The sequence below is a fragment of the Myotis lucifugus genome, unplaced genomic scaffold (genome assembly GCF_000147115.1).
Source record: "Myotis lucifugus unplaced genomic scaffold, Myoluc2.0 scaffold_83, whole genome shotgun sequence".
Taxonomy (NCBI): Eukaryota; Metazoa; Chordata; class Mammalia; order Chiroptera; family Vespertilionidae; genus Myotis; species Myotis lucifugus.
The window spans coordinates 4,307,034-4,330,946 of NW_005871131.1; the positions used below are offsets into that span (position 1 = coordinate 4,307,034).

The 23,913-nt window shown below is 37.6% G+C and overlaps 1 protein-coding gene across 1 annotated transcript in view; it reads right to left on the reverse strand.

The window, feature by feature from the left end:
• DNAH12 (dynein axonemal heavy chain 12) overlaps window positions 1–23,913 on the reverse strand; it is a 238,892-nt gene that overhangs the window by 27,519 nt on the left and 187,460 nt on the right. The window contains exons 57-63 of the mRNA XM_023755751.1: window positions 19,464–19,678; window positions 18,537–18,729; window positions 15,346–15,538; window positions 12,033–12,205; window positions 10,735–10,875; window positions 6,324–6,482; window positions 6,014–6,158 (exon numbers count right to left, since the gene is read on the reverse strand). Of these exons, the coding sequence (XP_023611519.1) occupies window positions 6,014–6,158; window positions 6,324–6,482; window positions 10,735–10,875; window positions 12,033–12,205; window positions 15,346–15,538; window positions 18,537–18,729; window positions 19,464–19,678 (1,219 nt within the window). The remainder of the gene's footprint in view (window positions 1–6,013; window positions 6,159–6,323; window positions 6,483–10,734; window positions 10,876–12,032; window positions 12,206–15,345; window positions 15,539–18,536; window positions 18,730–19,463; window positions 19,679–23,913) is intronic.

Here is a 23,913-nt window from a genome sequence, read left to right on the forward strand (position 1 = left end):
AAAAGAAAAAAGAATCCAAAAATATGAAGATAGTGTAAGGAGCCTCTGGGATAACTTCAAGCGTACCAACATCCGAATTATAGGGGTGCCAGAAGAAGAGAGAGAGCAGGATATTAAAAACCTATTTGAAGAAATAATGACAGAAAACTTCCCCTACCTGGTGAAAGAAATAGACTTACAAGTCCAGGATGCGCAGAGAACCCCAAACAAAAGGAATCCAAAGAGGACCACACCAAAACACATCATAATTAAAATGCCAAGAGCAAAAGACAAAGAGAGAATCTTAAAAGCAGCAAGAGAAAAACAGTCAGTTTCCTACAAGGGAGTACCCATACGACTGTCAATTGATTTCTCAACAGAAACTATGCAGGCTAGAAGGGAGTGGCAAGAAATATTCAAAGTGATGAATGCCAAGAACCTACAACCAAGATTACTTTATCCAGCAAAGCTATCATTCAGAATTGAAGGTCAGATAAAGAGCTTCACAGATAAGAAAAAGCTAAAGGAGTTCATCACCACCAAACCAGCATTATATGAAATGCTCAAAGGTATCCTTTAAGAAGATAAATAATTGGATGAACAGAATAAACTGGTGAATATAATAGAATCAGGGACATGGAAAGGGAGTGGACTGACAATTCTCAAGGGGGAAGCAGAGTGGGGGGGGGTGTGGGAAGAGACTGGAAAAAAATCATACACCTATGGATGAGGACAATGGCAGGGGTAAGGGCAGAAGGTGGAGTGGGAACTGGCTGGAGGGGAGCTATGGAGGAAAAAAGAGGAACTGTAATAATCTGAACAATAAAGATTTAATTAAAACATAAATAAATAAATTTTTTAAAAAAGCTACAAGGAAGTAACTGAAGGAGATTATCCTAAATGAAGATTATGTAGCTTAAGCGTGATTGTTCATAGTTAAGGTGATTAACTACCCACTTGGCACTTAGTGTACTTCAAAATTTTGAGCAACACTTTTTAAAAAATCTTTAACAATCTAGATAAAAATACATTAAGCTCATTATTCAAAGTAGACATAGTTATTTTCCAGATTATAAAAATCACTGATATTTAGCAGAAGTGTGTTTTTGGTTGGTTGAAAGAATCATCCAATTATAAGTATAAAATCTAAATCATCATTGAGAAACGGATATAATTTTTGTTTTCTTTTTATTTCAATATTGAATTTTTCAAAACACAAGATTTTCTATAGGATGGTTGCTTGGTAAATCTAATTGCATAGTTTATTCAATAATTTTGAATAATAACCATGTTTTACTTAATTGTCTGTTACTATGAAAAGAATGATCTATAATTGATTCTTCATTATAATTAAATTGCCTTTGTTCCATTTTTCAAGTTTAACATTGCCTCAGACAATTGGACAGGTATCTGTTGAGAAACTAGCTGACTACATTCTGGTGAAAACAACCTTTGGTTTTTCATTAGCTTGGGATGGAATATCTGCAATTTACCTCAAAATATCTGAGGAGCTTAAAGGGAAATCATGTGGCCTATGTGGAAACTACAATGGCATTCAATCTGATGATTTCATCATTCAACAAGGTAAGGGGAGCACAATAAATGTGCGGATACTTTTGAGGTCTTTCTTCTTCACCAGTCAAGCTGTTTGTACCCAGAAGGGTACAACTTGTCCTAGGTTGGGTAAAATTAGTGGCTATAACTTGTCTGTTTTAGAAATTTTTAGTGCAGTTTGAATGGAAAAAAAAATATTTGTGTCATGCTTGAAAACCATTATTTATTTTATATTTGCAAAATTAAGATACAGGACTTACTCATGTAACAAATATTAATTGAGCATGTACTTCATGTCAGGCACTGTTGTAAGAGCTTGGAATGCATCAGTGAATAAAACAAAGACTCCTTCCTTTTTGGAACTTACATTTTAGTGATTCAAATCCATTGGAGAAAAATTATTCACTTTTGGACAAAAGCTATTTTGTATCCAGTCTTAATAGGAATAAAACAAATGACTGCCAAATAATAGTTTTGCAAAGATATTTAAATGTGAACAGTATTGTAAAAGTTGAGTAACTTGAAATTGTTTTTTTACGAATAATGATGTCTCTATCATTTATCTATTTATTCAAAGTCATGAAACTAATCTCTGTAAATTATTAAAAATGTGTTCTCTTATACTTTGGTTACTAGTGTGTACTGGCAATGAAATAAGAGTCTCACAGGACACAATCATGATTTAGGTCCACATGGAGAGGTGTAATAAAAAAGAGTACTGTTCTTAGTACCAGTAAAAAAAAAAAATAATAAGAGATAATCATTGATCGGCTGCCTCCTGCATGCCCCCTACTGGGGAATGAGCCTGTAACCCAGCATGTGCCCTGATCAGGAATCGAACCCTGACCTCCTGGCTCAAAGGTCAACGCTCAACCACTGAGCCACATCGTCTGGGTAGAAATAACATTTGAATAAGGTTGTTCATTACAGCGTTTTTATAGTAGGTAATATATAAATATTGTAAAGATTTACAATAGGTACTGGTTAAAGAAATTATGGTTTATTCATATAATGGAATGCCATGCATTGTAAAGAAGAATGAGAACATTTTTAATGAACTGATAGGGAAAATAAAAATATGTAAAACAGTGAATGCTACCATTTGTATTAAAAATAAATGGAGTCCAGCTAGAGTGGCTCAGTTGGTTGAGCATCGTGCCGTAAACCAAAAGGTTGCCAGATCAACTCCCGGTCAGGGCACATACCTGGGCTGTGGGTTCTATCCCAGGTTGGGATGTGTATGGAAGGCAACTGATAGATGTTTCTCTCTCATATTGATGTTTCTCTCTCTTTCTCCCTTCCTCTCTTTAGGCATGTCCTCAGGTGAGGATTAAATAAACAAAAATAAATGGAAGTTACATGTATGCATATTTATCCTATCTAATAAAAGACAAAAAGGGTAATTGACTGTACCTTGGCTATGCTTCCCATTGGCTAATCAGGGCTATATGCAAATTAACCGCCAACAAAGATGGCGGCCGGCAGCCATGCAGCTGAAGCGAGCAGGAGGCTTGCTTGCTCCAGTGATGGAGGAAGCCAAGGTTCCCCGCCTTCTGCGGCCCAGCTCTGAGCTGAAAGCAACTAAGTTTCAATTATAGAAGCTAAACAAATCCCAGATACCTGCTTTCAGCTGGCGGTGGCCACAGAGCTGGAGCGGGCCCTTAGCTCCAGTGATGGCAACATAGTTTCAATTATAGAAGTTAAACAAACCCCAGAATAAAAAAAAAAGAAAAAAGAAAAAAAGGAGAGGCTGGGAGCTTCCGTTGCTGGCCAGCCTGAAAACGGCCCTCAGCCCCTCACCCAGACTGGCCAGGCACCCCAGTGGGGGACCCCCCCCTAAAGGGGGTGTGGCCAGCCTGAAAACAACCATCAGCCCCTCATCCAGGCTGGCCAGGCACCCAACCGGGATCCCCACCCTGATCTGGGACACCCTTCAGGGCAAACCAGCCAGCCTCCACCCATGCACCAGGCCTCTATCCTGTATAGTAAAAGGGTAATATGCAAACTGACCCTAACAGCAGAAAGACTTGGAATGACTGGTCACTATGACACACACTGACCACCAGGGGGCAGACGCTCAATGCAGAAGCTGCCCTCTGGTGGTCAGTGTGCTCCCACATGGGAGAGCTCTGCTCAGCCACAAGCCAGGCTGATGGATGCCAGTATAGCGGTGGTGGTGGGAGCCTCTCCTGCTTCCTCAGCAGCACTAAGGATGTCTGACTGCAGTTTAGGTCTGCTCCCCACTGTGAAGTGGACATTCCCCAGGGCTGCCGGGCTGCCAGAGGGATGTCTGACTGCCAGCTTAGGGCCATTCCCCCCGGGAGCAGGCCTAAGCCAGCAGATGGTCATCCCCCGAGGGGTCTCAGACTGTGAGAGGGCACAGGCCGGGCTGAGGGGACCCCCCCCCCCGAGTTCACAAATTTTTGTGCACCGGGCCTCTTGTATGTGCATAAAAGGATAACAAAGAGCAGATGACATTAATTGCCTGAGGGGAAGGGTGTTGAATAAGTCAGAGATGAAGACTGGAGGTACACTTTTCATTGTATTCATATATCCATGTGATTCAAAATAGTGTTTCAGTTTTGAACCACAGGAAAATGTTACTTACTTATAAATTACATTAAAATTAAATAACAATAAAAATGCTATTCATTAAGAAGATAAGAATGGAATGGCAGAAAAGAGGTCTGATTAGTTGAGGTAAGAAGACTATCAAAGTGTACTTTTGTCATTATTCTACATGGTACTGAAAAGCCACTAAAGGTTTTTCAAAAAGGAGTTCACAATGATTTAGCAGGTTTTTATTTCTTCCTTTAATAATTTCCCATGAACAACGATGAAATCTTTTTAATTCTTTTACCATTAATACCAATTACAGTTTTTACCTAGCACAGTAGATTTTCAATATACCTTTTAAGGAAGGGACACAGAGACCTTGCTTCCAGTAAAGGCCCCAGAAGAGCTACACTTAAGAAGTTGAAGTTAAATTATCCATTGAGTACAAGCTATTCTCTACACCTGCCCTAACAAATCTTAAAACAATATTTGAAAGGAAAAATCTGAATTCAAGTAATTGAACTATGTAACTAAAGGGGTTGGCAAACTCTTTTCTATAGAATGCTAGATAATATTTTAGGATTTGTGGGCCACATACAATATCTGCTATGTATTCTTTTTCTCTTTCTTTCAAAAAATCTTTTGTATTTTCTTAGTCTTCTTATTTTTAGAAATAACCCTTTAATATATAAAAACCATTCTTAGCTCATGGGCTAGACAAAATTAGGTCATGGGCTGGATTTGGCCCACAGGTTTTGTTTGCTAACCTCTGAACTAGCAGAACAAAATTCAACAATCTTTAAAGGAAGATAACAATTCAAAGCATCAAAAATGTCCATCATCTAGTGAAGCATTCCTGAACTTCCCAAGAAGCAGTAAAATGTAATATAAATTCAAAAGTAAAATAATTAAAATAAGCAGATCTAGAAATGATGGAATTAGCAGTCAAAGATTTAAAAACTGTTATTATAACTGTGTTTAAGTATTTAAAGGAAAACATGAACACAATGTAAAGAGAGACAGAATCCTATATAATAAAGAGCTAATATACTAATTAGGCTGAACAGCAGAATGACCATCCGGACAACCTTCTGGACGAAGCTGGGGCTGCGAGGGGCTGCAAGGGCTGGCTGAGGCAGCTGAGGTTCTGAGGGCCGATGGGGCTGCGAGGACTGAGTCCCTTGCACACATTTCGTGCATCAGGCCTCTAGTGTATATAGATAGATAGATAGATAGATAGATAGATAGATAGATATGAACTTTCTAGAGATGAAACATATAGAAGTTGAATCAAAAAATTAATTGGATGGGATTAATAACAGATTAGATGCTACAAAAGAAGAAATCAGCAAACTTAAAAGATAGCAATAGAGCCCAGCTGGGTATGGCTCAGTGATTGAGCATTGACCTATGAACCAGGAGGAGGTCATGATTCGATTCCCGGTCCAGGGCACATACCCAAGTTTTGGGCTCAATCCCCAGTGGGGGTAGAAGGGGGGGGGTGCAGGAGGCAGCCGATAGATGATTGTCACTCCTCATTGATCTTTCTCTCCTCTCCCTTCCTCTCTGAAATCAATAAAAATATATTTTAAAAAAGATAGCAATATAAACTATCCAAACTGAAGCACAATGATACAAGATTTAAAAATAATTAACAGAGTATCAGTCATCTATGGTATAATATCAAGCAGTCTAATGTACATTTAATTAGAATAATGGGTGGGATGGCTAAAAATATTTGAAAAAATAATTGCCAAAACCTTATCAAGTTGAAGAAGACTGTAGATCTATAGTTTAAAGGAGCTCCATGAACCCTTTTGAGCATCTGAAATAAGGGTTAAAGAACCAAATAACAACAACTTTAAACCTAGTACTTAAAAACACCAAATTATCTGGTTCCAAATGGGACATATTTGTCTTTTACCTTATCGGGTCTTAAGCACCGAAGAATTATTATTTTCTGTAGTTCATTTAGCGTCTGATTCATTGGTTCTGGTAAAACAGCATTGTGTGGCTCTTTACTGTCATATATTTTCTGCCATTCATCTATATATGTACAAAAATGTGACCTAAAGGAAAAAAGCTTAATAGTTATTCTTTCATTGGGAAAAATTTAAAGAGAGATTGTTGAGCAAGGAGATGAATCAAGACAGCTATAGAACCATTTAAAAATCACTAGATTACAAATTTATCCATCACTATTCAATGCTAAATCATCAAGTTTAAACAATTACCTGAGTCCTTGGAAGGCAGGAAATTCACTAGCACGACAAATTTCCTCCCAGCTTTTATCCTGTAACCATGTTGGATCAGGATTTTTCTCAGCACTCTTAAGACTCACTCCTCCAGTTAAAAGAAACATAAGTTCCTGGTAGTCGATCTCTTTCTTTGCCCTGTATTCCCCAAAACAAGGACTGTTGTAAATTGTTGATTTTAAAATTGAATAAATTTCTGCTTCTATAACTTGGATAAAATAAACAGAAGTGACTTCCCTGACTACTGTAAACAACTAGAAAACTGAAAAAAAAAATGAAACAACTGTTTTTGGAAATTATACAATAGGCAGTACAGGACTGAGATCCCTTAAAAAAAGGGAGACAAAAAAGGTGATTCTTAGGATTTCCTCAGCATCTGCCTGGATACACATTCCAGACCACAATGCAGAGAGCAGATGAAGCTCTGAGCTCGGCAGTATAGCTGAGCTGAAGAGATCTCTATCAGGGTCAAGAAAGGCTGAGGTGACTGGAATATGTGGGCAAAATACCAGAGAGGAGGCAGATACATGGAAAAGAAGCTTTGGAAACCTGCCTACGTTTACTAAATTCTAAGTTGTGTGTGAGTAGGTAAAACTCCAGGAGGCCTGGCAACGAATTTCTGGGAAGCTGTAGACTGAACAGCACCAGAGCTCACACAGAACTAGAAATGAGTTTTTGCCAACTCCAGTTGAATCTTTATTCACACCAGAGGAATTCAGTTCAACATCAGAGGGATCACACCTTAGTAGTGAAGCTAACATAGCCTTAGAATAAAACTGCCTTCAGAAAGCTAAAAACAAGCCTTGAAAAGATAAAACTAATCCAGTAGTAATTTAATTGACTGAAAAAGTAAAGTCTAATGCTCTTTAAAGGAATACAAAAAACTCAGCATTGATCAATGTAAAATTCACAACATCCATAAGCAGGAGAAAAATGAGTCAATATGTACATAGAAGAGATAGTGATGATACAACAAGAAGACAAAAATGTTAAAAGAGCTATTATAAATATACTGAAGGAGATAAAATGAAACATAAAGATAATGAGGAGAGCAATACAGTAAACCTCAAACCTCAATTTAATGGATTTGAGATTCAACGGACAAATTTTCCAGTCTGTATGTCATATGTGAAAATTAATACCCTGTTATTTTAAAATGCTTTTAACCAAAATTTGCTTATAATCAACAGGTTTATTTTTTGTTGTTAATTCACTGTTATTCTTAACAAATTTTAGTGAATAGGCCATATATTGGAGAAAACATTATAGTACTTCTGTCAACATAAATAAATATTACATATCTACAATATAGTCTATATATTTAAATCCAAGAGTCACCGCTCATAAACGTCCGGGAATGATTAGCATGTGATCACACTCATGGTGTGACTTTCTGTAGCAGTTTCTTTCTTCCATTTTTTTTTTTGATCCTTAAAAAGGATATTTTTCCATTATTTTTAGAGAGAGTGGAAGGGAAGGGGAGAGAGAGAGAGAGAGAAATATTGATTGATGTGAGAGACACACATTGATAGGTTGCCTCCTACATGTGGCCCTGGCACTGGAGATGGAGCCTGCAACCAAGGTACATGCCCTTGACTGGAATCGAACCCAAGACCCTTCAGTCCGCAGGCCAAGGCTCTATCCACTGAACCAAACGAGCTAGTGCTTGCGGCAGTTTTAACGCTTGCTAGCAGATGTTTCAAAGTGCACTAAACCACATAGTTTTTTTAAAAAATATATTTTTATTGATTTCAGAGAGGAAGGGAGAGGGAGAGAGAGACAGAAACATCAACAATGAGAGAGACTCATTGATCAGTTGCCTCCTGCATGCCCCCCACTGGGGATGGAGCCCGCAACCCAGGCATGTGTCCTGACCTGGAATTGAGCCGTGACCTCCTGGTTCACAGGTCGACACTCAACCACTGACACTCAATCACTAAGCCACTGCGGCCAGGCCATATATACTTACTTTTAATTACACAAATGTGTCTGCATAAGTAAAAACAGGTAAACTAATTTGTCAATTTTTTAACATATACATTCAAAAAATCTACTTTATTATATAATGGACTTTTGGCTTTAATGGACACCCCCTCACCCAAATTAGTCCATTATATTGAGGTTTACTGTATAGAAAATAACCAAATACTGTTAGGCACATTCTCTACCTTTCCCCTGCACTCCATTATGCCCTGCTTGTGATTCTCGCCATCCCAGTTGTTTTCCTATTAGTCTCATTTCAGGTTTTGCAAGCCATGACAATGGCTTTCAGTTTCCAGTAAACTGCCTCACCCAGTTTCCAGTGGACCACGCAGAGTTGGCCCCTTCCTGCACCTCCCGCCTCTCATGAAGATCCCACTCTCCCTACTCTTATACCAATATTCAGGTCTCAGCCTGCTGTGAGAGAATGGAGTAACACTAGAGGCCCAGTGCATCAAATTTGTGCATGGGTAGGGTCCCTAGGCCTGGCCGGTGATCAGGGCTGATCTGTGGGGCGACTGGTGGGGCGACCGGGGGTAGGGGGGTCCCCACTGGCACCCGCCTTGGCTGGCCTGGGGCCTGCGGGCTGGGGGCAGGTCCTGTGTTGAGCATCTGCCCCTGGTGGTCAGTGCACGTCATAGTGACTGGTTGTTTCACCGGTTGTTCCACTGTTCAGTTGATTTGCATATTAGGCTTTTATTATATAGGATTTCTTAAACTCTCACAACATTGCCTGCCCTGGCTCCTGTTGGCGCATACCTAATAAATGACATTTCTAGTCATAAAAAATACAAATCTAAAAAATTTAACTGATTCCCTTTCCCTCAGATGTACAGAACTTGAGAGGATTCATTACTAGTAGATCTACACTATAAGTTTCAGGTAAATGGAAATTTGGATATACATAAAAGAATACAAAGCTCCAGATATGGTAAATATATGGGTAAACATAAATGGCTTTTTTTCTTTTTAAGTATCCTTAAAAGATAATAGATTATTTAAAGCACAAAATAACAATGTATTGTGAGATTTATAACACATGTACAAGTAAAATATATGACATTACATATATAGTTTTACCTGAGATAGACAGTGAAAAGTTAAAAAGTGCACTATAATCCTAAAGAAATCACTGAAAGAATAAAACAAAAACCATAGCTAGTAAATCAACAAAGAAGATAAAATCAAATAATAAAAAATATGCAATTAAAAGAAAAGCAGAAAATGAGGAAATGTGGAACAAAGAACAGATGAGCAAAACAGAAAACAAATTGTAAGATGATAGATTTAAACATAACTCTATTATCTCATTGAATGAAAATGGTCTAAGCAATTTCCCTAAAGTTAGTAATTATCATATTGGATAAAACAAGCAAGACCTAACTACGTGCTGTCTACAGAAATACAGTTTAAGTATAAAGGTACAAATAGCTTAAACATATAGCCCAGTCGGTGTGGCTCAGTGGTTGAGCATGGACCCATGAACTATGAGGTCACAGTTTGATTACTAAATGAGGCACATGCCAGGGTGTGGGCTTGATCCCCACTAGGGGGCTTGCAGGAGGCAGCCAATCAATAATTCTTTCTCATCATTTGATGTTTCTATCTCTCCCTCTCCCTTCCTCTCTGAACTCAATAAAAAATATTTTTTAAAAAGTATGCAAAATATATATACCATGCTATCAGTATTCAAAATAAAGCTGGAGAGGCTATACTAAAAGTATATTTCAGAGCAAAGGGCATTACCAGGGATTTTTTTTTTAAAGGCCAAGTCAATTTATTAAGAGGATATGACAGTCCTAAATATCCAATAATAGGATCAAAACACATAGCACTATTGACAGAACCACAAGAAAAAATCTCTGTAGAAATTCCAAACCTTTCTCAATAACTGCTTAAACAGGTAGACAGAAAATCAATAAGGATATAGAAGATATATAGACCAGCTTGACCTACTTGCCTTTTTAGAAATTCCATCTCAGAACAGTAAAATACACATGCTTTGCAAGAGTACATAAACATTCAAAAAGAGACCACCTTCTGGGCCATACAATGTCTCATTGATAAAATTTCTAGAATAGGAAAAACTATGGAGACAGAAAGCAGATTAGTGGTGAGGGCTTGGTGCGTGGCAGGAACCGGGTTGAGGTGGGGAGTAGGGGGAAAGAAAGGGGGACACCTGTAATACTCTCAACAATAAAGATTTTTTAAAAAGAATTTATTGAACTGTACATGAATATTTTATAAATGTTCTGTGTGATCTAAAATTTAAAAATCAAATAAACATATAAACACTAATACTATTATAGAGAAATATACAGGTAAAATCATGAATTAAGCACAGCAGTCATCTTTAGATATTAGGTATTCCAAGCAGGCTTTTAAAACAAAGAAAAAGCAAGTAACTTACAGAAGGAGATTTGCACATAATAAAAAGGAAAACAACAGCTTGTCCTTCTCAAATAGCGATCGGCATATATTACAATATAAGTTGTATGTGAAGTGGTCATTTAAATATCGGAGGCGCTTTTCCAAGATTTTTGATCTGTTACTAAAAGGTTTTAAAAAAGAAAAATATGTTTAGTCAAACAAAACTAAGATAAAAGTAAGTAAAATATGAATTAACATGCAAGTTGTTTTTATTTTACCAAAGTACCCACTGTTAAAAATATACTACACACACACACACACACACACACACACACACACGCATGTAAAACTGATGAAATCTGAATAAGCTCTCTGGATTGTATCAATAAATTTCCTGGTTGTGATATCTATAATAATAAAAGTGTAATATGCTAATTAGACTGGATGACCTTCCGGGCGAAGCTGGGGCTACAAGGGAAGCCCGGGTCCCGAGTGCCAGAGGGAAGCCAGTGGTGGCAGCCAGGGGAAGGAAGGCCTACTCTTGCACGAATTTTATGCATTGGGCCTCTAGTTGTACTATAGTTATGCAAGATGTTACAATTGGAGAAACAAGGTGAAGGGTATAGGGACCTTCCTGTACAATTTTTGTGTGTGTACAACTTCTTGTAAATCTTTATGCAAAAAATAGGGTATAATTCTATGAAATATGGTTTAACCATCTCTCTATTTTCAAAATTTTAAATTTCATATTGTACTCTAAATGACTGGAAACAATCAGTTAATTAAAACACACACCTACTGAATCTTTAAAAATTTATTTTTTAAAATTTATTTCAGAGAGGAAGGGAGAGAGAGAAACATCAATGTTGGGAGAGAATCATTGATTGGCTGCCTCCTGCATGCCCTCCACCACAGGGGATGGAGTCCGCAACCCGAGCATGTGCCCTGACTAGGAATTAAACCGAATTGAATCGTGACCTCCTGGTTCATAGGTCCATGCTCAACTGCTGAGCCACGCCAGCCAGGCCCTACTGAATCTTTATTAGTGTGAGGATCTATGCTGGGGATGGAACTGTATGAGACAAAGAATTATAGCCGGGCCATATATTTAAGAGAGAGAAAAACAAGACTAAAGCTAATCCCTTTATGTCTAAATCTTGTGTAAATGTGAAACAAGACTAAAAATAGAAAAGCTTGCTCTTTCTTCCTTTCATTCACTTTTCCATATTTTTAAATATTCCACATGAATATTACATATTACACAAGTAATAAAAAAGAAATGGAAAGGATGGTGAAAATCCAACCTAGAGAATATAAATGAAGCTAGAGAAAGTTTACCTGTCATGAATAGAGTTGATATAAAGGTTCACGAACCAGCTAAGAGAGTACTGGTACATAGGATCAATGTTAGCCAGGTCTGCAATGCTAAAGAATAATACTGATGAATGTTTAGCAATAGGTCTATATCCTTCTCGAGACTCTGCTATTTTGAGTTCTGTTTTTTCTGCAATCTAGAAGAGGAAAATCAAAATAAAAATGTGTTTTAATTATATTTCTCATGTGATTAAGTTTATAGTTTTAAAAATAGCCACTTAACTCAATGACAAAATTATAGAAGCATAGTTTACAAGAAAGGGTTTTATTATGATAAAAGCTACAAAGGAAAAAAAGGGAAGGGAAGGGCAAAAAGAGAAAGAAAGGAAAGAAAGAACTATGGAGGGAGGGGAGAAGACCAGAGGTTTATAGATTAAAATTGTGATAACTCACCAACCATCTCTTATTTGAGAAATACCACAGCTGTAAATCTTTGCTTATTTTTTTGCCTGAATCTTACATGTGTCTACTACAGTCATTCACCCTCTTTAAGTAGGTCAGAGATAGAGAAGGAGAGGGAGAAAGAGAGGTAGAGAGAAAGTGTGGATGTTTAAGGTGCCAACACGTACGCGTACCAGAACCCAGCACAAAGTTTAGGGGCAGAGTAGGTATTCAGAAATATTTGTTGGCTGACGGTTTTATACATTAAGAATACTTTTTTGTCAACTAGCTTCTGATATGTTTAACTTTTCTAGACTAATAGGGGTGTAGATATTCAACTCCAAAAGAGAAAAATTTCTCCAAGATAACAGCTCTTCAATTGACAACTCAATCTGATAGGTTAATATTCTATAGGAAAAATGTGTAGAACATTTTTACAACCCACTTTCCCTCTTTGGAAATACTAGCCACAGACTCTGTTCAATAAGTATGCATATGTAGTCATGTTTATATTGAACTAGAGGCCTTGTACACAACATTCATGCACTTGGGGGGGGGGTCCCTCAGCCCAGCCTGCACCCTCTCGCAGTCTGGGACCCCTCGCCAGACATCCCCCAGGGGTCCTTAGCTGCTGCGGAGGTGGGAGAGGCTCCCATCACCACCACTGTGCTCGTCAGCCATGAGCCCAGCTTCTGGCTGAGCGATGCTCCCCCTCTGGGAGCGCACTGACCACCAGGAGGCAGCTCCTGCATTGAGCGTTAGCCCCCTGGTGGTCAGTGCGCATCATAGTGACCAGTCGTTTGGCTGTTAGGTTGATTTGCAGATTAGCCTTTTATTATATAGGATGATCCCATTTGTAGCTGATTCAATCAGGTGGTATGAATAGAATAAGGCCCAAAATAAGTTAAGCAATTTTCTCTCCAAATGTTTCACCCTTTACGAGCCTCAGAAAATGAAGTCAGGTGGTACTGGGCATCAGAGCTAAAAGGTAATGGGACCAAAGTCGTTTTCTATAGGCCAGATAAATGTAGGAGGAAACAGACACAAAAGTTTTACAGAAGAAATTGGTCTTCAAGTGGAATTGAGAGAACAACACAAATTAGAGAGAGGGGAAGACAGAGATCATAGAAACTCAATGCTTTCCATTTATTCCTGAGTCTTGTACATACTTTGTATAATTGGGAAAATAAAATATCTTCTTGCATATTTGTAATTTGAGCTAATTTGAGTGGGTTTCTCTTTCTTGCAAACAAACTTTCCCTAAAATTACACAGTATTAACCACAATTAAAAGTAAGTTTTAAACCTCAATTTTGACTATAAAAAAGTAAAACAAAGTTATCAACAATGGAAATTAATGACATTTTACATAAGAGAGCATAATCTTAGTATTCCCATTTAAACCTGTTATTTAAAACATATTTTTTCATCCATCAGGAGACCCAGCCAGAAAGACATGATTTCTTAAATTTCTTTCTCTTTGTAAGATAAAATTCTGGAACCAATAAATACTTATATCTCTTTCCCTCTTGGAATCTTAATAGGAAATAAACTGATAAATTCTTCTTATCCTTTCTCCCCTTTGAACAAACAGCGTAGTGAGGAGACAATAAGTTGGTTCTGCTTTGATGGACAGGGAAAGAAGGGAGACATTATAGAATACCTCAGCCATGGTCCCCATGGGGAGCTGCCATAGGATATTACTTTAAGATAGTATTCTTTTGGCTCTTCTAAAATAAAAACAAGCAAAAAACCCCCCAAAATCTCAAAAACAACAATAAAGAAAAACAGTACATCTGAACTGACAGTCATTACCATCACTGTCACACAAAACTAAACCCATCCCAAGGGAAAGTGTGTCTAAGTCTTTTAATAAGTCCTCTAGATTAGAGGTGCATGGGGTGGGGAACAGCAGAAGGTACTGAACAATTAGTGCAATTTCTATTTAGGTTTAAAAATTTTTTAAAGTTATCCTAATATTAAGATGTGCTTGATTTATTGGGTGGGCCAAGGAGGATCAAAAGTAAATCAATAACGTTAGCCTATAGAAGTCATTCTGTAATATCATTTTATTGTGTGAACTTGGGCTTCAACTACTGTTTCGGGACCCTAGTTTTCTTAATTATCAAATATAAAAAATAACTGACAGCTAAGGCATATCTACCTATAATTCTGTAGGATTCTATTAAAAATATACAATATGAAATTACCATTTGGCTGTCATAGATAAAATTTATAATAAATACTTTATTCGTTGTAGATCTCTTGTCTTTCTTCCTTCACCTGCCACTCCTAACTCTCATGCCTTTCTCCTTGATGAGCAAATGACCAGGCAATGGCAGAAAAGCATCCTTATTAGTTCCTAAAACCACTTAATGTCCAATTAGCCAGCAATTACCTCCACACTTCAACCAGGAACAGAGGCAAGCCAAATTCTTAGTTTTTAGGTGACAGTCAGTTACATTTGAATGAAACAGACTAGCTTGCCTTACCTATGCAATAATAAAAATATATTATATTTTATGTATTTTAACAGCTTTACATGTAATATTCATATATAAAAAACTTTAAGTGCTTTTCTCCAATTTAAAATCTAAAGAATTCAAAAATAAGGATTCAGTATTTGAAAAAAGTACAGATTTCTAAAATGTGTATATTTTGTCATGAGTTTTTAAAACTTTCATTTTAAATTTATTTCTCTATGTAAAATACTATACAAGTCTGAACAGGATTTGGATAATTCAACACTAAGAAATACTTTGTGAGTTAAAAATTAGTTTCTGTTTTTGTATTTTTATGAATTCTTTTCCTTTCCCAGTAAGCCTAGTATAGCATTTTCTTAAGGCACCCGGAGAAAATTGTTAAGAATCAAAAGATTTCTAGGATTATTTTTTCACCTGCTGTTTCTTTGTTATCTCATTGGACATCATTTTAGCAGAGTCTAAGACTTTAATTGCACTTTCATCTTCTAAAATGTTCCCTTCTGAAGATGATAATGTTTCCAAAATTCTTTTCTCTATATCTTTTAGCTGTTTCTTATTAGCTGCAGACTGAAGAATAAGAGCATTTCTTTCCTCTTCTAATTCTGGTCTAAAAGATAAAAACATGTAGTCTAAATTTGTAGTATTTTATCTAAATTCATATTTAAACATTAGACATCATAATATTATAGACACTTAAATAATTTTGTAGACATTAACACAAACTAAGGTGATTAATCTCTTAATCCTAACCTAAAATTACTTCCATTCAAATAATAATTTGAGAAATTCAAGCAAAAAAGCAATAACATGTACTGTGGTGAGTCTAAGAATATAATAAGTTTATCCATATGGTGTAGCCAGTTATGTGAGAATAAGAACTGGAGAAGACCTAATGAAAAAATAAACTGATGAACAACAAAAAAATCCAGAGACATTGAAGCATGCAACAGGCTGACATATTTCAGAGGGAAGGGGGGAGGGAGTATGAAGATATTAACCAATGAACTTATATGCATATATGCATAGCAAATGGGCAGACAACAGTGTGGGAAAGGCCTAGGGAGGGGACAGGAGCTGGGTGAAAAAAGTCAGTGGAGGAGTGGGGGGAAAGGGGGATATCTGTAATACTTTCAATAATAAAGATAAATTTTAAAAAAAGAACTGGAGATGAAATTTCTTATTTATTTCTTGACATTGTCATATTCCATCTAACTTTCATTATTTCTTCTAAAATAGCAGATATAAAAAGGACCACTTATTGTACAACTGGCTCTGGGGTGGGGGCAGGGGAGGCTGGAGGGGACTAATGGGGGAGAAAGAGGGACATATGTGTTTTGGTGTGAGTCTCTTTGGGTTCCGCTTGTTTGGGACTCTCTGTGCTTCCTGGACGTGTAAGTCTATTTCTTTCACCAGGTAGGGGAAGTTTTCTGTCATTATTTCTTCAAATAGGTTTTCAATATCTTGTTCTCTCTTCTCCTTCTAGCACCCCCATTGTGTGAATGTTGGTGTGCTTAAACTTTTCCCAGAGACTCCTTATACTATCTTCATATTTTTGGATTCTTTGTTCTTTTTGCTCTTCTGATTGAGTGTATTTTGCTTCCTCATATTCGAAATCATTGATTTGATTCTCAGAATTTTCTACTCTACTGTTGAATTTCTGTAAATTATTCTTTATTTCAATTAGTGTATGCTTAATTTCTGACTGGCCCTTTTTCATGTCTGACATTCTCACTAAGAACCTTGAAAGTCTCACTAAGTCCCTTGAAGCTCTCATTAAGATCCTTGATCATCCTTATAACCATTGTTTTGAACTCTGTAGCTAGTAGTTTGTTTGCTTCCATTTCATTTAGTACTTTCTCTGGAGATTCCTTCTTTTCTTTCGTTTGTGACATGTTTCTTTGTCTCTGCATTTTGGCTGCTTCCCTGTGTTTGTTTCTATGTATTAGGTAGAGCTGCTTTGTCTCCAGGACTTGGTAGAGTAGCCTTGTGAAGTAGGTGTCCTATAGGGCCCAGTGGCTCAACCTCCCCAGTCACCAGGGATGGGCCCTTTAGATGCATCCCTGTGAGGCCTGTGTGTACAGTCTTGTTGTAGTTGAGCTTTGACTGCTGTTGGAGTCACTGGGAGGAATTGACCTCTAGGCCGATTGGCTATGAGGACCAGCTGTGTCGGTTCTTGGGCCTCTGATTGATAGGTATGGAGCATGCTGATGCCAGATGCTGCTTGTTTGAAAGATTTTATGAAGATCTGAAGCCTGAGCCAGGACAAGCCATTTATATGGAAAAGCTGTTGCCCACAGCTTGGGTGGGGCTGCAAATTGTACGGGGAAGGGTCTCAGGGTGGAGTGGACAGTGTGAGCCAGGCTGATGGAAACTCAGATATGGATGCCAGTTAGCTCTGCAACAGTGGAGGTCTCAGCATAGGAACTATGACCCCTCTGAGCACCTCTGTCTGGGAGAAAGCCACCCCTGAGTTCTTGCTCTGATGCCAGACAATTCAATTCCTACCTGTATGTCCCTGGGTCCCCTCAAGCTGCTGCCTCATCACTGGATCTCAGAGGGAACAAGTTCATGTAAGTTTGTGCACCAGCCCTTTAAGAGGAACTGCCTGGGTCTCCAGCAACCTCTGTGTCACTCAGCCATAAACACCACTGGTTTTTACAGCCCAAAGTTACAGGGACTTCTATTCCCAGCTCTGGCACCTTGGGCTGAGGGGTCTGGTGTGGGGCTAGGATCCTTTGCTCCTCTGGAAGGCCTCCACAGCCAAGATATCCCTCCTGATTAAAACAACGTCTCATGTGGGTGTAGGACCAGCCTGTTCTGCTCCTCCACCCCTCCTACCAATGTGCTTCCTTCCTTACTTCTCTATTTGTAGGACTTCCATTCAGCCATATTTCAAGAGGTTCTGAATGATGGTCGTTCTGTATTTAGTTGTAATCTTGATGTGGTTGTGGGAGGTGGCAAGTAGGCATTTAACTACACAGCCATCTTGGTTCTCCCCCCAGGAAGCAATTATTTACCATTAGCCCCTCCACATATATTTTTCTCATTTAAATAATAACATGTGCGATTAATAAAAAATACATCAATTATGAAGAAAATAGTAATAATTACCCATAATCTTAGCATTTGAGGGATGATCACAGTTAATATTCTGGTGTAATCTTTACCTGCATTCATTTCCCTGCATTCATCATTAACTTTTGTTTTTACAAAATATTACCCAAACTGCATATAGTTTAGTATCCTATTTTTTTGTTCTTATCCTAAGTATCTTCTTATTAATATCCTGTATATGTATTTGAACACATTTCTGATTTTATCCATAGAATTCTTAGGGTGAAATTTTTTGGCTCAAACAATCAGAAGTCAGAAATTATGGCATGTCACTTGAATCTTACTACCCATATTAAGAGCCCAATATAACATGGTTGATTTATAACTTGCTTGTTATAAAATGGCTATTTTAAAGGATTATATAATTATTTAATTTATAATAACAAGATATAAAATTTGACAAGGTTTTGAAATAATCACATAATAAAAGTATTAATGGCCTACAAATATTTCTCTCTAGGCAATCTGGAAGCAGCTAAGAAAATACATACCTCTCCTTTGCGACAACAATACCTAATAACTGATCTTCAAGTCCTTCTGGAGTTATCATGAAATTGAGCAAAGACAATTTTGTAGCTAGCTCTGGCATATAGTGTGGATTTCTCAGTTTTGTGGTGATATAAAACTTGAAATCAAAGGAATACTCAATAATGACTTCACCAAGCCTGATACAATCAATGCCACCTGTATTTCAGAAAACAAATGAATAGTCAGTAAGCCAAAGTTGCATAACCCCTCCCCCTGTGTTAAGACCTTTCCCAGGTTACTAGTAATTTAAAGGAGAATACAGATGTGACAAAAGTCACAGACACAGAGGAAAGTAAACAGTTATACAGCAGGACTATTCATTCTTGGGTAGTATAAGACATTTTCTCTGGTCATGAAGCCTTCTAAATGAAGATTCCTCTTGATGTTACTTCCTCTCTCCATTTTCAGAATCCAGAGTACTGACCATTATACAATGGAACCTCTATCGATTTTCAATCATGATTCCAAAGGTATTTGTATATGACTAAAGCTCTTAAAAGTACTAGAGTTTGGCAGAGATAAATTTTTTATAAGCAGAAAAAATATGAGATGGGCAATGTTTACTCACATGGTCGACATTAACCATTACTATTTCTAATAATGGACTTTGTGTGGTCCACCATCACACGATAAAGGAATTTCAGGCCACCTTAAACTTTTTTATGTTCTTTACTGAACAACAGTGCAGATAACAGTGATTAAGGCAAAGAAGGGAGGGCAAAGTTCATTCTTAATACTTGTTCCAAATTTCATTTCATACATAACAATGATACAGAAGTTCAGAGTTATTAACCTCATTATTAAATGTATGTGGTGGTTTTCCTTCCTCAAAGATAAGCCTCAAAGATAACAATCATCTTTCAGTTAAATTAATATTAATTGACTTTTACCTTGTTTAAAAGTTTGTCTAAGTAGTAAAGGCTCCAAAGATGGGTCCAGTTCTTCGCCAACATTCTCTAACAGAAGCGGAGTTCCAAACTGAATACAGTTTTCCAGTGTTCTCATATAGTCTGAATCTGATAGCTTAATAACACTAAGCTGATTATCTTTCTCAGAGTTTTTGATCCACTTATTGGCTTGACCCTGGGGGTCAATCATTAAAGGCCTAAAATATAATAAGAAAAATTCTGAGGGGAATAGATATTCATATTTCTTTAAAATTATATAATTTAAATAATAAACATCACCATCAATTTGTGTTTCATAAATATTATCAGGATTAATCTTCACAAAAGTCCTGTGATAAAAGAGTAAAAAAGGAGTTTTAATCTTATTTATTTTTGAAATGAAGAAATTCAGTCTCAGGGAGCACTTTGACCAAGGTTCCATAGATACAAAATTACTTCAATGTCAGAAGTAGGATCTTGTGAACCTGTAAGCTGTGCTCTTCCCAATATAACATATCATCTTCAAGGTAATTTTAATACATGAGATCTGTTAAAATAATGTGAAAAATAATTCTACTTATTTGATAAAAATTTAAAGAGATCTACTAGTCTATAACGGATTTCTTCAGGGTATCAATAGAGTCATAAACTAAATTCCCAAGTTTAGTCCAATATATGAGATCTATTTAGAATTTTTTTCTATGTAAGTATGATAAAGACTATATTCAAGAATACATGATTCATGTTGTGCTTTCTTCTTCCTCAGTGATAATGCTGTCTTCAGCACAGTGCATTAAATTATCTTTAAAAAATATTAACACAGTCCTGGCCAGCTGGCTCAGTTGGTTGAGCGTCATCTCATGCACCAAAAGGTCACTGGTCAGATTCCCAGTCAGGGCACATTCCTGGGATGTGGGCTTGATCCCCAGCAGGGGGCATGCAGGAGGCAGCCAGTAATGTTTCTCTCCCTTTCCCTTCTTCTCACTCTAAAATAAATTTTAAAAAAAAAAAAGCACAGAAAGGGGAGTTTTCATCCCATGTCTATTTGGCTTTCTCAGACAGTCTCTTTCCATTTTAACAGCTTGTAGGGATAAATCTTCTTTCTCTTTTCCTATAAATAAGCTCTTTAATCAACTACTCCCAGATATCTCTGTTCTATTTTCTTTCCTTTCCAAAAGACAAAGCAACTCAATTCAGCTGCCAGCTTCCTCAGCTCAAATTGTACTGAAATCCTACTGAAAGCACCAAAAGGTCCAGAGACTAGTCAAAATTTACTTTTAATATCACAGCAAACAGAGGAAACAAGTTCTGAAACTGAGAAAGTTATTTTACATACAACTGCTTAAAAGTTGCCTAGTAATTAAACTAAATGCATCAAGGTCCTATTTAAATAGACTCTTTTCTTCCTTATTCAGTATATGCTTATGATTGGCAAAACACAGTATTTGTTCTTTCCGTTGCAAAAGTAACAATTTCTGTAAATTAACATTTCAATGCTAGTCAATATTCTTAGTAATGCCTAAATCAATGTTCTTAGAATTGCAATAGAGATTCTTTTTTATTTTAAAACAAATCCAATTCCCACTTAACATAACTTTATGTAAGTATCTATACTAATAAAAGGGTAATATGCTAATTAGACTGGATGTCTTCCGAACATCCTTCCGGACAAAGCCATGGTGGCGGTGGCCGAGGCAGAGGCGGTTAGGGGTGATCAGGCCGGCAGGGGAGAGCAGTTAGGGGAGGTCAGGCCAGCAGGGGAGAGCAGTTAGGGGCAATCAGGCCAGCAGGCAAAGTAGTTAGGGGCGATTAGACAGGCAGGCAGGTGAGCAGTTAGAAGCCAGTAGTCCAGGATTGTGAGAGGGATGTCTGGCAGTTGGACATCCCCCAAGGGGTCCCGGATTGGAGAGGGTGCAGGCCGGGCTGAGGGACACTACCTCCCCGCCCCCGCCCTATGTATGAATTTCGTGCACCGGGCTTCTAGTTACAAATATATCTGGAAAATTGAGTTATGTCCATCAGAGAGATAAGACCATGCCATGGTATTTGTAATCCAAGTGTACCTTATTATAGGTATGAAAATAATTCTCATCTACATTTGAAATCCTTGAACAGTCTGAAGAAAAAAGCATTATCCATCTATTCTGACAGAGGTAGTAATTTTGGGGAAAATAAGCTTTACTGTTAAGTTAATAAACAATAGTGAAGCAGCATAGTATTTTTATCATGGTTAAAAAGTAAGCAAGTCAGAATTTGAGATATAGACACTAAATGAAGTATTTAAAGATGATAATTATTTAAAAATTAACATTTATTGAGCACTTATATTCAAGCACTTTCTCACAATATTCCTATGAGGAAGAAATTATTATCTTCATTTACAGTTCGGGCACCTGAGGCACTGAGAGGTCAACTAAGTTACCAAAATCTCAAGATAGAAAGTGATAGAGAAAAATTTGAATCCAAATAGCCCAGGGGTGGGCAAACTTTTTGACTCGAGGGCCACAATGGGTTCTTAAACTGGACCGGAGGCCCGGAACAAAAGCATGGATGGAGTGTTTGTGTGAACTAATATAAATTCAAAGTAAACATCATTACATAAAAGGGTATGGTCTTTTTTTTTTTTTTTTTAGTTTTATTCATTTCAAACAGGCCGGATCCGGCCCGTGGGCCGTAGTTTGCCCACGGCTGAAATAGCCTGACACCAGTATTTGCACTGCTCTCAACCATTGCACAATATTATAAACAGACAAACTTCTAGAAATTATGAGCAAGCAAAACAAGGACTGATTAACTTTAAGCTATGGTTCTAGCAACCTGATTAGCAAAATAATCTAAAAATCCTCCAGCCACCTAGTTTAATTTATTCACTAGTAGATAAAATATAGAATTTTAAAAATAAATAGTTGACATGCATTTAAGAGATACATACACACATAATACAAACATCCAGAAAAACACAGGTGCCAGAAACACAGACAAAAGAATTCCAGAACAGTAATTGTGTGAGCTGAAATGGTAGCTAGCCTTGGGGAGTGTCAATTCTCATAACCTTACAGATGCCTTAAGCCATATGTAGCAAGAAGCTAGAACTGAGAGCCCTGTATTAAGCTTAAACCCACAAAAGGTTAGTGAAATCATAGATAGAAAAAATCCCAACTTTATGCATAAGGAGACAAGAAGGAAGTGTTTTGATGTCTGTCTCATCTCCAGCTGGGAAAAAGTCCCCTGAGAATCTGTAACCATGTGTTACATTTCATGCAGGTATAGGATGCAAGTTTACACTATCTATGTAACCTAGGAAACTCCAAGCTGGGAAATTAACATGTATTGGGCCAAAATTATGCCTGGGAATCCTGGAAGAAGTAAGGACAAAACACACATTGTAGCTTGAGCAAGAGCAAAAGAAAAACTTAATCCCAGGGTTGGGGTGGGAGTATTGGGCAGAAAAATGTTTTGGGCTAAAAACATTATACTTTTACCAACCTTTACCAAGTAGAGATCTCTCACCCCAGGAGAAGGGTGGGAAACTCCTGTTCAAGACCAACCATAGGTAGAAGGCGGAATTTAGCAGTCATAGGAAGGAGGGGAAGAAAGGCTGAACAAGTCCTAGCCTGCACAAGGGCCTTCCTAAGACTAAGACCAGAATAACAGAGTCCCATTCTGCCCCCAAAACAAGCACAGAGTACATCCAGGAAGAGTAAAAATGTAGAGAGAGACCCCCTCTCTATCAGGGGCATTCAGGTGCTTGTGATGAAAGGTAAGGATTTAATTTATTTTTTTATAATGATAGTCATTTACATCAGCACTGTTTATTGAGTTACCTATCCTTCCTCACTGATTTGTTTCATTTTTAATATACCTTTATTGATTTCAGAAAGGAAGAGAGAGGTAGAGAGAGATAGAAACATCAATGATGAGAGAGAATCATTGATCATCTGCCTCCTGCATGCCCCACACTGGGGATCGACCCCACAACCCAGTATATGCCCTGACTGGGAATTGAACCGTGACCTCCTGGTTCATAGGCTGACACTCAACCACTGAGCCACAACGGTTGGGCCTTTCTCACTGATTTGTAATGCAACTTTAATGTATCTTATATTCCAAAAGAAAATTGAAATTTCCATGATAGTTTTAATATGTTTTTATTGATTTTTAGAGAGAGAGGAAGGAAGAGGAATATAGAGATAGAAACATCGATGAGAGAGAAACATCACTGATTGGCTGCCTCCTGCACACCCCCTACTGGGGATAGAGCCCACAACCTGGGCATGTGCTGGGCATGTGCTCTGACCAGGAATCAAACTGATGACCTCTTGGTTCCTGGGTTGATGCTCAACTGCTGAGCCACACTGGCAGAGCTTCATTTTTAACGATCATGAATATGATATCCTATTCCACATTTTACTTAACATAGTGATTAAGAATTGGAAGTTAAATTGCCTGGGTT